This window comes from Argiope bruennichi, chromosome 9 (genome assembly GCF_947563725.1).
Source record: "Argiope bruennichi chromosome 9, qqArgBrue1.1, whole genome shotgun sequence".
Taxonomy (NCBI): Eukaryota; Metazoa; Arthropoda; class Arachnida; order Araneae; family Araneidae; genus Argiope; species Argiope bruennichi.
The window spans coordinates 24,325,534-24,343,516 of NC_079159.1; the positions used below are offsets into that span (position 1 = coordinate 24,325,534).

Sequence of the window (17,983 nt, forward strand, 5' to 3'; positions counted from 1 at the left end):
CCACCAGGCCACCGCGGCCCTCCCTTATATTGACAAATATCACTCTAGAGTTCACTAACGCATGAATGAATAAAAGAATTAAATAAAAGTAAGATACCGGACGAAGATTAATTAACACAACAACAATTTTTAATAAGCGTATGAACTAAGTATACAATATAAAGTATTGTGATCGTCAAAAAAATTCGAACTCGAGATTCTGACGAATTTCCATCTCCCTGAATGCGAAAAATACATTTTTGAAATTATGTCTGTCTGTCGGTAAATATAGGCAGTCAAAATCTGTAGATTTTTAACAAATTTTAAACGAAATCCCTTCGCAAGAAATCTGTCTGTCTTGGATATAAGTTAACACTTTATCAACAAAAGGAAAAGAATTGAATGGTACACAGAAGAATTGTAAGAAAAATGTAGTTATACATGAAATTTGGAACCAAAACCGTCCAGGGATGACCATCTGTCAGTTTGTGTTTTCACAAACATGTAAAAGCGGTAAATTAAAAGCGCAATGATTTAAATATATCAAATTTAGCATGTGATTTTGTGACTACAGTAGTAGTTATATCAGATTTTGGTTTCAGTTGATCGAGAAAAAAAAAGGACATCCAAAATATACATTCGGTGTTTTGGTATTTGTGTGTTAGCAGAATACCAGCGATTAATCGCCAAAGATCATATTAATAAGTCTATGTCTGCCTGTGGATCCGATAACTGATAAACAATTTGACTGAGACAGATGAAATTTGGTATATGATCTCTATTTCAAATCCTGTACATTGTTATCAAATTTTAAAAGAATCCAGTCGTATGAAATCTATCTGACCTAAATATAAATTAACACGATCAGTGCAAAACGAAAGTGATACATGATAAAATGCGGTGCACAGATTTAACATCTAAAGTGTAGATATTTGTCAAATTTGAAAACAAATCCATTAAGGGATTCACTGTCTGTGCTTTCACAATCATCTAAAAGCAGTAACTCAAAAATGCGATGACTCAAGGATATTAAATTTGAAATATGATTTTGTAACAGTCGTATTTTGTGTCAGATTTTGATTTCAATCAGTTGGAAAAAAATACGTCCAAATTATACTTTCGATATTTTAGTACTTATATATTAACAACATCCTAGCGATTAATCGATGATGATCGTATCTAATAGGTTCTTTCGTAATTATTGCTCACCAGTGGTTAAAATACGCAAGAATATTTAATAGCGATTCTCGGAAAGTTTCTGGGAGACTACACAATGGTTCATTTCATTTATAAGCATGAATTGCAGTTTTTTTTTGTAATATTTTATTATTGTCAAGATGAAATACACCCATTTATGAAATGTATAGAAAATAATTTCAAAAAGGCCAAGAAACAAAGAAAAAAAATGAAATGATAAAAAAAAAAAATTGGATGAGAAAATTTTGATTTCTCACTTATTCATGTTCATACAATTATATTTAATAAAAACCATCAAATGTAATTTTTTGATAAACAAATAGATCTCTGCAAGCATTGCATCCGTTATCCTATATAAATTCTGAGAAAATGTTCTAAATTTTCTTTACAAATGTGCACTCTGCAGCTTTTATAAATGGATATGAAAGAGTATGAAGCAGCATTAATTCTTGCGGAAGAATAAAACAAAAGGTATGGCACTAAATTTGATAGTTTTTTTTAAAAAAAGATAGGCAATCAACCCTTAGTTGTCTACATTATCGATGTTAAATCTATGCACCCAATCTTATCTACATAGCTCTTTTTGTTTTGTAGTTATCGTATTAATTTATATTCTAAAAGCCGAATAAGTAAATTTGATCAAATTTTGATCGAAATGCACAAATTTGGTTTAAAGACCGTATACCAAATTTCATCTGTTTAGCTGAATGCGTTTTTGAGTTACTTTTGTCCCAGACAGAAAGTCATTTTCCAAAAATGTGTTTTTAGAACTCAGGAACTACTTAGTTGCATGGGTTATTATTTTTCTGCTGCGATCAAAACATGGTATCAGCGAATTCCTGTCTAAAATTACATAAGTTCAAAATGTTTTCTCATGCACTATTCTTCTAAACTTCTGGCTTCCTGTGTTTTCACGGTTTTATTGAAGAAGTCTTTGATATTAAATAAAAATTGGGATGTTTCTTTAAATCATGAAGAATGAACTTTATTAAAGAACTCCCGCTTGTTTCTAGAAAAAATGTTTTACGTATGTATGTGATGATATCTCTTAATTTAATTAAAAACTTAATTAATTTCCAAATTTTTGTCTTACTTTAACCCATATTAATTTCATTCTAAAATGTTCTATTTCCTGATCCAATTCCAGCTTTTTTATTTAATTAATTCTACACGCGCTCTATAAAACTGATTGATCTTAGCAATTTCTCAAGCTCCGAGTGAAGGGACAAAAATCCCTAATGCTTACCACATTAGAGATATCAATTTTTCCCTTTCCTAAGTCTACACGTATCAAAGAAATCCGTATCAAAATCTCACTGTAAACCACTGAAGGGAAAAAATTTTGATCGTTTCTGCTCTTGTGTTGCGATGTAAACGGACTTTAGTTTTATCATCGCTTCTTGTACATACAATGCCTCTCGTAATGAAATAAATCGAAGTTTTAAAAATTTTACAATGTTTCTTCTGTTCGGTCACACATCTGTAAAAATATATTTACATTTAAATAGTCATAACTACTAAAAGTATGTTATGTATATATATATATTATCTTCTTAGCTCAATTAAGACTTAAATCTAAGGAAAATGTCATATATATTTTTAGTTATATGTTCATGCACATGAGCATTCCCATTTTTGTCAATATATTATATATATTTAACTAAATGTATATCCATATAGGAATACATTTATAAGACATGAATAACTGCAGTTAATAATAGCCAATGCAATGGTCCTTCTACAAACTCTGTGTATGCTAAGCTTTATTCTTAGATCTGAAATTATTCTTTTTCGGGAAAAAGATCGATTTTCAATCATCTGAATTGATATAACCTTCCCTGAGTTACGTTGTTTTGAAAATCGTTGGCAAAAACATTTTGTATATCAGATAAAGAAGTTCTACATGAAATTCCACTCTCTTTCTGTTTTTCTTCCCCCTTTTTTCTGTCTCCCATTTTATAACCTCCATTTTCCAGATTTCTATCTTTTGATTTAATGACCTTTGCGAATAAAACGATTTTGGCTTTCTTAGAGAGTTAGCCAAAAAGCGGGATTTTCATACACACTCACTTAAGAGTTTAAAACTATTTTAGGAATATTTTTGCATTTATTTATTTATTTTTCTTGAATAACAATTATTTTTAAGATATTTTGTCCGCCATTTTGCTAAATCGAAATTCTGAAATACTAGTTGCGACGGTTTCAGCACTTAGAGGTAATTTTTTATTTTTAAAAGAAAATTTAATAACAGTAAAAATAAATTGATATTTCTAAATATTTATAATATAAAAATTCAAATTGCCATTCATTTATTTTTTTAAATATGATATTTATAGGTTGGTTTATTATCTAAAAATTTCATGATACATAAAGCTTGACAAGAGAAGCATTCTTAAACAACCGGGATCGGTCTCCCTAAACTTTCTCGCATATTCTCTAATAAAAGTGCTATCCCCCACCTCTTGGAAAAATTTGAGGACCCTTAGTAATGCAGAGAACGCCTTACATCATCTGACTATTGAGAAGTTATTTTGGATCGATCGACAGTTTAATGAAGAACAGTGGAAACTCTTAGATATAGAAAATTGCACAGACTGAAGCATCTATCCTACATATGCTTTCCAGACAAGCTCAGTGAAGAACTATCCGAGCACAATTTTCATGTTCTGGTGCTTATTTCATTAACAAGTAATATATATATAGATAAAAAAATTAAGTCAATTCCTACTTAAATCAACAAAAAAAATTTATTTTAGTTACTTTTTATTAAATAATTACAATTAATATAAATATGTATATAGATATGACAGAATTACAATATTAAGTGGCCAAATTTTTTAGCTTGGCAACAGACTTGGCGACTCCATTTAAAGTATTAAAAATTAATTAAATTAATGAATTAATATTTGCAATTATATAATAAATGAAAAATGGCGTCAAGTAATATATAAAAAAAAATTTTAATTGAATTCCAACCTATTTTTTATATTATTTATGATCTGGTGTCGCGTCAGTAATCTCAGAGCTTGGCGACATGACGACGGATTTGGTGACTTTGGCGACCAAATAGAAATTACTGGACAAATTTAATCAATTAATTAATATTTGAAAAAACTGTATTAACATCAAGTGTCATCCACTACAAGTTTAAAAAAATGTATTTGAACTTGTGGATAATAAAAAGTATTTTATTAATGATTGAAAATGTAAACAAGATATATATATATAGGGAGAGTGTGAACTAATAGTAAGAATTGAATTATAATAGGCAAAAGGGACATTTCAAAAGTAGATGAATACTCACCTTTGCAACTTTAACATTAATCCATTATTTTTGATTATATGGGGGGAAAACTAAATCATAATAAAGCTAGAAAAACAGCTTTTTGATAAAATTTATTCTATAAACAAGGAAAAAGGTCACAATTATGTTTAGGAAACTTTGAACGAACAATCTTAACATTATATCTGATTCAAGAAAAATGTTTGGGTAATTGGAATTTTCCCTCTAACTGTGTTAGAGAAATGTTTCAAATATTTTATGAAACAGGACATTTCCTTTAAACCAAATCTTGCCGATTATTCTTCCAATAAATGGATGCACTTGAAAAGAACAAACGAGAAATTTATAAATTTACTTAGAAAGACTTCTTCATCATTTACCGTTTAAACTAGAGTAGATTCAATTTCGCCCTTACATAATGTTGAAATACTGATGAAAAATCTTAAAAGTAAGATGCAAAGGAGAGGCTTTTGTTATGGAGGCGGTTTCGTGCCCAATATCTCTCTTGTTTGTGAGGGAAAAAAATTTTTTTTAATCAAATGCTTGCTCATAATTATCAGAAGTAAATACACTGAATTAAGAACTTTCAATTTAGTAGAATATGCTGGAAGAAATTCTAAACAACATTACGACAATTCTCCTCTTTTATTAATATGTAAAATCTATCTTCAGTGGCATCTGGTTTCGTTATATAATACGATGTCAATTAGTACAAAGCTGTGTCTGTAGAAATCTTTTATATATAGTATCGTAACTGATACTATAAAATTTGGCTTTCTCTAGTTATAAATTGGTTGCCAGGCTAAGACAATGCATTTCTCAATCAATACAAAAATATTCAGAAAAGATGTTATTGAAGTTGATACATCGCTGCTTTTCCAGAGAATAATACGTATTATTTATTCACCTGACATTTTATAAGAATGTTCACAATCGAGCTTGCACCAGTACACACAGTTTTATTTTGAGTAGTAATGTTACGGGAAACACAAAGAAAGAAGCGTTTGATGATGTTTTGAGAAAACATTTCAGAACTATTAATTGATAGCACTGACAACTTGTATTTCGCTCTTAATGGAAATACACTCATCCAAAAGATCTGGAAAATGAAAGAAAACTTAAGAAAGGAGCAAATGAATTAGATTAAATTGGTTTAAGTCTCACATCGGAATATGCGGGAACGAGAGAGCAGATGGATATGCGAAAAAGGCTGCACAGAAAGACCAAATACCTATTGTAGTCACAAAATAATTCCAAATGTTAAAGAAGGAAATTAGAAGAGAGATGTTCATGCAGTGGCAGGATAGATGGGTAATGTAGTGCAAAGGAAGCATAACATATGAATTCATACCGGAACTAAAAATTATAACAAGAATATTTTATCCGATGATAGTGCAAATGATATCGAAACATGGAAAATTTCCTGAACACTTCTACAGATTCAGAAGATTGAAAGACACCTGTATATGTGGGGAAATAGGCTCAAAGCAGAACATAGGCTCATAACAGAATGTGTCGAAGTCTAAGAAATTAGAGGGAAACTCATAATCGTTAGTAATATTAACACAATATTACAATACCTTGAAAATTTAGAAATATTAAAAAGAAAATTATGGAAAAGATTTCTAGCCTTTTACCAACAGTTTGAAGATTCTTTTAACTTTTGTTGGCCTGTCCAAAAGTTGGCTAGTTAATGAGCATAACAGCCAGTCACTGTAATCCTTGTTTATACAGCTTAGTTCTGTGGTAACGGGGTGACTGGCAGTAATTTTTTAATAAGTATAGTCAGAGTAAGAGACAACAGGTCATGTTAACACTACTTATAGATCTTACATCAAAAACCTTTACAGCAATAAAATAACTCTAGATTTTTTTTATTTTTTGTAAATGAATGGAATATCGTATTAGATAGGCTGTAAAATTGAAAGGGAGATGGATGAAGCGTACTTTAAGAGAAATAATTTTTTAATGTGTTGATTCACAGGGAATTTCCAATCAATCTTGCCATTGGCCTACAACAGAATTTTTACTGAATCTAATATGCCATCTTTGGCGAGTTATTTGGCGATTAATCTCTGCCATGCCCTTAATAGCATCCGAAAATCAAATTTGTGCTTTAGACACATTTTTCTCAATCGATTGAAACAAAGATTTGAGACAAACTTCCACTTATAGTCATAAATTAACATAAAAAAATTTCATATATATATAAATCATTGGATTTTTGAATTGTCGCGTTTACGTGTTTCTGAAAGCACAGACCTACAGATAATTAACTTGTAGTTGGATTTGACTCAAAATTTGATAGATGTCTACACTATAGATTCTAAATATTTGTACCGAATCTTATATATCTACCTCTCTTCGCTTTGCAGTTATAGAGTTAAATTATATTCGAACAACCAAGCAGACGAACTTTCACCGAACAATTATTCAAAATCTTACAGAAATTTGCAAATATTTGTGTAAATGCATATCAAATTTCGAAGGTCTAGCTCCAAACGTCTTCAAAGCTGCGACTTATCGTCTTAAAAAATGTCGCAACATATACCATCATGTATCCAATTTTCTTGAATAGCTGTTTCTTTTTTCAAAATATACTAAATTATTTTCTAAAATTGTAATTTTTTTAGAACAGTATACATAAAACGAAAAAACACTCAAGCCGCCATGATCACGGAATTTCCTTACATAATAGGGAATACACTTTAAATTTGTCAGGCATTTATTTCTTAGGTAGGAAACTAAATGTGATTACTGTCGGAAATATTTAAATCATATTTTGCTATCCAAAGAAAATACTTATCATAAAATTGACGATCATAATGATCAGCCAAATTACTAACCGGATTTCTGTTACCTTACCAACGCGCACAATAGGCTGCTTCTCAAATTTTGAATTATATTTTAAAATATTCATTACATACAATTTTCTATATAATTATGCATATTTTGTGCAATAACAAATTTTGTTATTTAAATACATTTTGAACCTCGTTATTCCGGAGCTATTGTTCATTTGGCGGTCCTTTGATTTGGGTCTATCATGTTAATAAAAAAATTTTGCCTTTTTTTTTTTTTAAGACAACCGCCGCTTATAGCTTTAACATAAGTATGAGTACTTGTATTAAAAGCATAACAACAATTAATTGTTAAAAAAATCGCCAATGATATCACATTAATATATTGACTGTGTTCGCCAATGACGTGTGGTTAAGCCTGTATTCACCATGGCCAGCAGTTAATATGAAAGTATCAAATTATATTTTAAAAATCTGATAGTATACTTCTTTTTACTCTAATTAATATTCATAATTGAAATATTCAAAAGCGCGGCAGAATTGCGAATTTTGATTAAGAAAAGAACCGGTTTTTCCATCTAAGATAATTTAAAAATAAAAAAAAAATAAATTGGTACTTTCTATTATAAAACCTTATTATCTGCATTTAATTGAAAGAAGAATGACTATAAACTATAATTAATTTCCTAAAACATATTTAACATGCAGCGATAAACTTTTAACTCTTTCCACCTGATACAAACTTTTAGCATTTAATTAAAAATTTCAAAGCTTTTCAATTATATATAAATTTTGTAACAAGCTTATATTTGTATATGATTTTTATAATATTTGTTAATATTATTTATTTTGCAAAGGTTATAACATACTGAAATATTGTATAGTTATAAAATAGCTAGCTATGATTGCTTCAAAAATAATGTTTCACTATTTTTGTCAAAAGATTAAAAGGAATTTAAAAACAATAACTTAGATCATAAGGAATCTGCCTTTGCCTTCCAGCTTACTGAGATAATTATTTTTTGACGCTTTGATTAATTATATATTTTACAGTTTCGCTTTTGATTTTAAAAAAATCAGCAACCAAGCGTTAAACACTAACCGATACCGAGATACTGGTAGGATTTCACATGTGACGTTAAGATGTCTTGTCATCATTCGTGTTCCGAAAAATCATTCATTAAGATAGTTATTTTTTTAACATTTTGTTTTGTTCATTATAGACAAATCACTCGTTTATTTCGGAGACAGGTTGAGGAATGTAGAACAACAGACTGATTCACTTAATATTATAAAGTTAATATATGTTTGTACATTTTTTTACATTTCTAGAAAGCCAATATACTGAATGTCATGGATATTATAAAGATATACTAACTATATTTTGAGTTATATTCTACAAACAGAGTAGAGTAAGGTTTCCATACCCTATTTTTTTTCCTGGCATATTACTTATTAATGTTATAATGTCATCAGTATTTCACGAAGTGTATAATAATGAAAAGATAATACAAACGATATTGTATTATCCTTATTGGGAAAAAAAGCTTTAAAATGTTATTGTGATATCAATTCAAAATAATATAGCGTTTAGAATATCGAACAAAGTAGAGATAAAGTACATATTCTCTTGTTACGAATCGTCATATCATTTGCATATTTACATCCTCTTCATTCCATTAATTATCAAAAACCATGAATGCTTATTCTTTGAGAAGTTGTTTCCAGTAGGTACCTAAGAAGTTTACCCTAAGAACCATTACATTCATATTCATAATGTTCAGGTTCGAAATATAGTGCTGCCTCTGTTCAAACAAGAAATTATTGCGAGCTGTATTGCCTCTGGAACTTTACTATACCAGGGATAGGGGATTCTTATTTACAGTTCAAAAAGTTTCGGTTATGTATTTTTTACTCTGTAGAGCTGAAATGAAGATGTTGAAAAGAAAGAAAAAAAATTTACTTTTTTTTTGTATTTGTATTGAATAAGTTGACATATTCAACATGATAAATAGATTTAAAAAAGAAGCTCACAAACTTAAATTTATAAAATCGTAATTAAGAGGAGAGAGTTTTTACTTGAAAGTACTTAGAATCTTTTAGAAATTTGTCTGAATGACAGGGAAAAAAACTTTCCGTAAAAAGAAACTTCAGTTAAAATTAATTAGAAATCTTAAAAACGTGGAAGGAAAGTGAAATAATCATCTAAGTAACCAAAACAACCATGTGAGACGTTTTACTTCTGTGTTACTCCGACTATGCAAATAAGAAGTTTCGTATTTTTGCTTATGTATTCTCTTTTTTGCTTATTTTAGATTTATAATATATTGTAAATGTTGTTTCAAAAGTGTTTTAATAGATGCATGCTTCAGGGAATTTTTAAAGTAATTTTTGGAATCGCGCATTAATACATAGAACCTGACCGTCTGTTGCTAGTTAAGAGTAGCCATTTTGGTTGCGAACAAAGCTGAATTATATCTCTTTACACACGAATTTAAATATTTGTATCACTCTGAAGAACATTTTATTCTTAGATTACTATGCTACAGACGCTTCTACATGCGTACTCATAGCTATGGCCGATCGGAGAAAATTGCAAGGTTTGTTAAAGTATCATATTAAAAGCTTTCGTTGTTGACTTTGCAGCGTTTTTGAAAATAGGGTCTAACAATATAAACAAGGTTTATATGAGCTGACTCTTGACAACTGCGTGCGAAGCATATCGGTTATAACCATTATATACACATATTGTAATTAATATAAACTCTCGAATAAAACACTATTAAATTTTCACTAAGTTTATTTATTTTTAAATACGTTAATCAAGCTCAAATTAATTTATATGATTTTTAAATCTGATATAATATATGAATTGGGACATACAAATTAATTTACTCATCACGCTTCTTTAACATTTAAATAATTAATTTTATTATTTATTCTTAACTCGCATTTCAAATAAATTGAATTCACTTTAATGCTTTTTTAAATAAAACTCGGATTTAACTTCGAATTTATTTATTATTGTTTACTTTTCACAACAGTGATTGGGAAACAGTTATAAAGATAAATTTAATATTAAGTTCTTATTTTCAATAAGTTTTTTCTTTCAAAGTCCCCGATATTACTAACTAACAGATGTCAATATTAGTTGCTAGGCTACCAAATTCTGAATTAACAAATTTGCAATATTAAAAATCTCACTACATAGTTTTTTTTTTACTGATCAATATTATGATCTTATATAAAGCTCAAACAATTTTCACAATTTAATTATTTTAAGTTTTGATTGATTTCCTGATTATAAACTGCTTTCTTGTGGATTATAAATTCTGATCACAACTGATAGATTTCTTTGACATACCTGCTATTAATGAGAATTTTGTAAAGTCAGTGTATGTTATTCATGGAAATATTTAAGAATATTTTCACTAGTTAATGTTTTTGAATATCATTAATTGCTAATATATTAATGGTGTATTCTGTATTACTGTCATTCCATTTTATAAAATTTATATGCTCTATTTATGACAACAAAAATGAGGGACATATTATTTTTATATGCACACATATGTTACCATGCATTTTCTTAAAATATTTTTTTAAGCTATTGTAGCTATAAAAAAAAAGTCTAAAAGTTTATTTTTATAATTTATTCGACCATATCATGATCACTTGTTCATAAATCTTTACATGATTATTCCATTTTAAATGCTGTTGTTGAACATATCTTAACACTAAATTTTTCTTAAAAAATGACAAAATTAAAGTTAACTATTCAAGAGAGAGCATTACAAATTTGTCATTTTCATATACAGCAGTTATTTCTTAATTATATTTTGAACTATTATAGCAACTATTAGAAATAATAAAATGAAAATTCATGAAATTTTTTTTTTAAATCTTATATGTAAACTTGTAAAAAAGATGTTTTCATGCAATTCTTTCAAATTGCTGCCTATTATTATATTTAAATTAATATTATTTTGTGCTAGAAAATTTCATCTATTGCATTTTTTAATTAACAAAAGACTGGTACTTATTTTGACAATCTTGTCCATTGAAACTCACGGAAGAATTTTTATATTTATGTATTTTATTTTTTACTTATAGGGAATGCAAAATATGATATTAAACGTTAAACTAAATTTTGAAGATAGATTTGATTAATTTAAAGATAAGGTGAATTATCTTGTTTTTTGGAAGGGAGAATGTTAAAATTATATACCTGTATTTTTGTAAATTATAACAGTAATTAACTTTTAAAATACCTAATTTTATACATTGATATTTTTACATAATTTTTTAAAAAATATTATTTTTTAATTAAATTATCCAATAAATATTCTTTCCTCTCTCGTTTTTATTTTTTCATATATTTTTTAAATTATAGGGAACTGCTTATTTGTAATAGTATGCCAATAGTACATATTAAGATATAAAGTAAATCAAAATAATAAAATTTATTTTAATTGAATCATATATTCATTTACAATATATATTCAGTTATAAATATTAAATATTGCTGTGGCTTAGTGATATTATTGGCAACATATTCCCATTTTATAAGTTGTTTACGAGTAGCAAAATTAAATTATATTTGGCATTAAATGATCCTAATAAATGAAATTTATCATAAAATGACAGCATATTATTAAAAAAAAAGTTCCAAGTATCTTTATTGAGAATACTTATGCTATTAATACAGAATTACATTCACTATTAAATGAATATTTTTTTGAATATCTATTGTTTTCAATGTATAAGAAATTTATTATATTTTTAAAAAATTAACTGTCAAATTTTTGCAATTATAATTTTTAGGAATGAAATTGTTTGTGTAAACTTATTGAAAAAAAAATCTGTTTTAATCATCACAACTTTTTTTCCCAAAACTTTTACATTTTAAAGAAAGTAAATGAATTTTTCTTCCTCTTTTTTTTTTTTTTCCCCTTGCTCTAAAACATTATTATTATTTTTATTTTTTTAAATTTTGTTGTGTACTTCAAAGTCTTTAAGCAAATAGGTTTCCATATTTCTGTTGGATTTGAGCATTGATTATGTTTTGAGGCAGATTGTTAGCTAGATTTTGTGATGCAATTATTTATTTTATAATCTGTTTAGTTATCTTAAAATCATGCAAATAACATTTTTTTTTTTTTTCGCCAACAACTGTAGTCAACATTTCAGTCTTAATTGTTACTTCCAAGTTGGTTAATTTTCAACTTAAAATTTTAGTATATTTATTACCAATAACTGTTTAATTTATTTTCCTTTTCTCTCTTTTGTTGGGGTTAAATTTATGCTTAGACCTTTATATTAAGTTCAAATTCTTTTTGTCACATTAAATTTCAAAGAAATAGCATTTTTTTATCCATTCTTGTCTTTAACATATTCTTATTAGAAGAGTCAGAGAAAAATTATTTTTCTTTCATAAAATACAATAAACATTTAGGAATAAGAGTCTTATGAATTCATGATAAATTTTTTCTTTGATTGTGAAATATTTATCATTTAAAATACAGCATTCTATGTGACAATTTTAAATAATTTCTTAGTTGAAAGAATTTTTCATATTTTTTATTGTGTATGATATGTTTAACACATTTGATATTTATATAATATATATATATATATAATATAGGTTAAAATTTTAATTTATAGTTTGCTAAAAATACAATATTATAAAAAATGAGGATAATTTGATATACTGTTATCATCTTTGGAATTTTTATAAATACAACATATGCAAAATATTCTAAATAAATTATATCATTTATGAAATTTTCTAAAAAGATGACAGTTTAATTAGTTATTTTTGAAGCTCATTAAAAAATTGTTACATAATTTTCCTTGCATATTATATCATATTTTTATAATAACACCACTATAATTACAGCTTAGATAAGAATCTATGGCTTTTACTGCACTCAGATCTCTCAAGTTTTTTGAAATACAAGAACTTATAACATAGTAAAATCTGTGTTACACTGCCTAATCTAATGTTTGGTTTTGATATCTGCAGATGGTGCATTTGTTTGACATTTTACAATGTAATTTAATATGATAGAAAAATTATATTGTTGAATAATATTGTATATTTTACTTAATTTAAAATTTGTATTTTGACATTAATTACAGATATTTTTTTATGAAATAAAATAGAGCGAATGTAAAAAAATTCTATAATATTAGAAGATTCTTTTTATTATTTACTAGCCGCCTTTGGCGATCAGCTAGTTAGCCAATCTTAATGCACATTAAAATTTTAATAATTAAATATTTTATGGAACTTTCATTTTAATTGCTTCTTCATTAAAATATTTTAAAACTTCAAATTTTAATAGTCATATAATTCACTCATAATATTATAAAGGTCTTCAGCCTTAACATAATATGTATCTCTCTAATTCAAAAGAGGCAGGCAGCTTAAAAGCTTTTGTGGTCCTAGTTGAAATTGCGAATTATTATTCTTGAATCTATGGTAAAATGCATAAACACTGAATTTTAAGTTTAGAAAAAATGTTATATTGCATTGCATTCTTATTCAGATTTGCATTGGAATTTCTTTCGGTGTATATTTTTAATATATTGCTATGTATGCATTAAACTGTATGAAAGAAACTTAGTGTTTCATACCCTTTCAAACTAGGAGAAATTGAAAGGTGTTTGAAGAAAGTCAGTGAAGGCGTAGAGACCTTTGAGGACATCTGGCAGAAGGTATATTTCCTTTATTGACATTGGTTTCCTTTTTTATTTTAGAAATCATTATGATAAAAAGACAATTTATGTAACAAATTTTTGTCTGTACTAAAAAGTATTAAAGCATATAAAAATTACATTGTGTTTTATTAACTAAATAAATTGTTATTTCAAAATTTGTATAATGTATTACTGTGAAAGATAGTTCATCCAAAGTTCAATTCTTCAAATGTTATAATATTCCATATATACTTTTATATCTGGTTATAGACTTTTAGTAATGCAGATATTTAAAATTATTTTACTCGAATTTTGCTTGTGCTCTGTCTAGTTATGTCTACTTATCCTCTTACATATTCAAATTTTTACAAATATTTAAAATATTTAACTAAATAAAGATAGTCTTAAATTATGATTAAGCAAAATATTATACAAGCACAAGAAAAAAATTAAAGGCATTTTTAGGGTGAAAATTGAATTATTTATTCAAAAATATAATTACAGGATTAATTTTCTGTGATTAGTTTGATATCATTCATATATTTGTAATATATTACAACCCATATATATAAGTAATGTAACATTTTAAGAGCGAGTTTTTAACTTACTATAATCTAAATTGAAAATGAGAACTATTAATTCATGTTACTGATATTTTTGTTTATTTTGACTTCATTATTATGAAAAATTTTAAAGACTTTTGCAGGGAGTGAAAACTGACCAAGAATGTTTTTCCAATGCCAGAAGGTTGTTTTTTTTAATGATACTTTCTTGTTTTAATGCTTATTTTATCTACACTTTCATGAAAAAGAATATAAATTATCATTTTTGTTATGCTAGCTTTGTTTCTTGCTAACAGTTGATTTAATTTATTTTCTTGTAATGATATGGTGAAGTTGAAAAGTATTTTGACAGAGGAAGTCTAAAAGAAAAAAATCAAAACTTGTTCTTCTTTAGCTGTCTGACATTCATATTTTGGAACGTGTATTAGCTGCATGTCAGTGAATAATTGTTAAAGATGTCATGTTAGTTGCAGCTAAAATATGGCTGTTTGCTAGTGACATGTGATTAAAGGCATATAGTTAATACATAAATACAAATATTTTTTCCAGTAATTTACAGATTTTATCTTGTTAATGTATGCTTATAGTATATTTTCACATGTTGCCTTAATTATAAATAACTTTTTTTTCATGGCAAGTTTTTTTATTTTAATTGTAAAACATTTTAAATTGTTAGTCACATTCTAAAAGAAACATAACTTTAAAAAAAACTTTTGCTATTCATTTTTGTTCAGAAAGTTTTTATCTACATGTGTGCTTGTAATTAGAAGTGTTAATATAAATATAAAAATAATTCAAAATCTTGATTGAAATTCTAATGAAATCATATATATATCCAGGTACATAATGCTACAAATACGAACCAAAAGGAGAAGTATGAAGCCGATCTCAAGAAAGAAATCAAAAAGCTTCAAGTAAGATAAATTTTTTATTTTTTGATCTCAAAAATGTAAAGTTCTCATTATTTCACCATGTACAATCTAGTTTAGAGGTTTTCAAAAAAGTGGAAGACTTATTTCTTATTTAAAACCTCATCTAGAATCATTTAAATTTACTCAATACTAAATAAAATTCTTTTTGTTCATTTTTCTTAGGAGCTATTTATGCTGCAAAGTACATAAGCTTGTCAATTTCGTCATTTATCATTCTGTCTCACGAATTCTGCAGTTAAAGCATATCTTCTGTATTACATTCTGTAAACATTTTTATGATCTTAAGTTCCATTACATGTTAAAATTTAATCGTTTGTGTTCTATGGATATTGTGAAGTAAGAATTTATGAAAAATAATTACAATGTAGGAAAAATATTAATTAAATTTGACTAGATTTGAAATGATTAAACTTAACAGTGGGTAATATTTTGTTACACACTATAAAAATGTTTGTAAATTGCCATGTGATTTAAGCAAAATAAGAAAGAAAGAAAGAAGCAAATTTTGCTCTGAATATTAATATGAATTAGTTGCTGCTACTGTAAATAATTTTATCAATATTATGTGAATTAATATCCATTATCAACATCTTGCTACTTATTAAATTATTAAAAAATGCAAAAGTTTTAAAAGTGTTATATCTGCACATTGGATTATAAGCTAAGCTGCTATATAAGTTTAATCATTATGAGGCAGTTATTATTTTTTTAAATTTTTAATAATTACATGATGGCTTTGATGTAATTGCAGTCTTCATTGGAAGAAATTTGGCATGGCTCAGCTGAGTTTTTGATTGTTAAATAAAATCATGCATTCAAAAATTTTACACATCACAGAATTGGGGGAGATCAGTCAGTTGAAAGGAAGAGACTTCTTTATTTTGGTTAGCTTGGTTTTCAAATACGAAGGATTTTTGCAATTTTCTATTCTTCGGAGATACCTTAATATAATCGTTTGTCATTATATTATATTCACAACAAGTTATCAATGCAGTTCATAGGTATAATTCTTTTTTTAAAAAAATTGTATTTATTCCATTAATTCTTGTGGGGGGAAGTGTGTGTTTGTGGTACTAATTAATTTATTTTTTAAATTGTAAATAGTTAATTATAACTTTCTTTTATCTCCATAGAAAAATCAAAAAGAATGAGCTGAATGACAGATGCTGTTTGATAATATTCGGTAAAAATAGTCATCTGGATGATCGAATCTGTAATATTTTATATAAAATATTTTGGGAATTATCAGTTTTTTTTCTCTGTTTTAAATTCTTTTAATTATTTTGTAGATTTATTTTTCAGTGTTACATGCATCTCCAAGTTTTATCTCTGAACTTATTTTGGTGGTTATTGACTAACCTAAGAAGTTGGCCATTTTTTATATTGAATCCTAAGTTTCTGCAATATATTGATTCTAGCTAACCTTAAAAATATTTTTTTATCTTAAATACATGCTCATTTATTCTTTTACCAAGTTATAAATTTTATAACATATAACTTGTTTAAATTAATTATATTTATAATCCATATCTAACCAAATTTATAATTAAAACTCATCTACCTGTTGAAGAAGTAGGTTATAGAATTTCATTTGCTTTTTGTGGATAAATTTTTTTTATAATCTTGTTTGTGTATAAATCAAATTATTAGTTGCACTAGAAAGGCTGCTTTGATACAACAGAACTTTTTGCAGTTGTGGAGAAAATCCTGTAGCATACTACTATATTAAAGTTGATTGAACTGTAATGAATTATAAGTTAGAGTAGAGAAAATTTGAGTAAATTGTAATTAGATTATTCTGCTGAAAGAATTAATGGAGGGTTTTATTTATTATTAAAGTGTTAATTTTACTACTTAGAGATTAAAATTATCTTGTTTGCTTTTATTGCTTTTGAATTAGAAAATTGCATTTATGTATATGATACAAATGGCTTTCTAATTGTATATTGTAGTAATAATATACTTATTAATTAATATACAAATAAGATAAAAACTAATTAAGTTATTTCTTTAAGTCAGTATTTTCAAAATATATTCAATTTTGCATTTTATTTTTTTAACAGAGGTTACGAGATCAAATTAAAACGTGGATGGCATCCAGTGAAATTAAAGACAAAAGGGTGCTCTTAGAAAATAGAAAATTAATAGAAACTGTGAGTAGCTGTTAAAATTGAATTATATCTGTGAAAGCAAAACTTTTTATTATATACCATTTTTAAGAATTCTCATCAAAATTTCGAATATATATTTAATTATGGAAATTGGAAATGTTAAAACTCATTCTAATTGAATATTTTGTGAGAATATATATATATTTATGTTTATCTAAATAAAATAAAATTTGATTTTAATAGTAATAAGGATTTAGAAAGAGAATTTAATGAATGAATTTTTTTATGCAGCAAATTTTAAGGCTGAAAATTTCATTATGTTGTAAGGTAATTTTTTTTAATACTTAGTTGGATAATATGCGAGGCTACAACATATTTAAAAAAAAAAAAATCTATATATAATCAAAATCAATAT

At 26.5% G+C, this 17,983-nt stretch overlaps 1 protein-coding gene across 3 annotated transcripts in view; it reads left to right on the forward strand.

Moving 5' to 3' along the window:
* Window positions 1–9,485: 9,485 nt before the first annotated feature.
* LOC129983744 (CCR4-NOT transcription complex subunit 3-like) overlaps window positions 9,486–17,983 on the forward strand; it is a 45,938-nt gene continuing 37,440 nt past the window's right edge. The window contains exons 1-4 of one of the 3 annotated variants that reach the window (XM_056093355.1): window positions 9,486–9,531; window positions 13,913–13,980; window positions 15,365–15,439; window positions 17,521–17,610. In XM_056093355.1, the coding sequence (XP_055949330.1) occupies window positions 9,519–9,531; window positions 13,913–13,980; window positions 15,365–15,439; window positions 17,521–17,610 (246 nt within the window). In that variant the 5' untranslated portion in view covers window positions 9,486–9,518. Of the gene's footprint in view, window positions 9,532–9,638; window positions 9,861–13,912; window positions 13,981–15,364; window positions 15,440–17,520; window positions 17,611–17,983 lie in introns of those variants that run through there. The other 2 variants (XM_056093353.1, XM_056093354.1) reach the window with 2 other exon arrangements.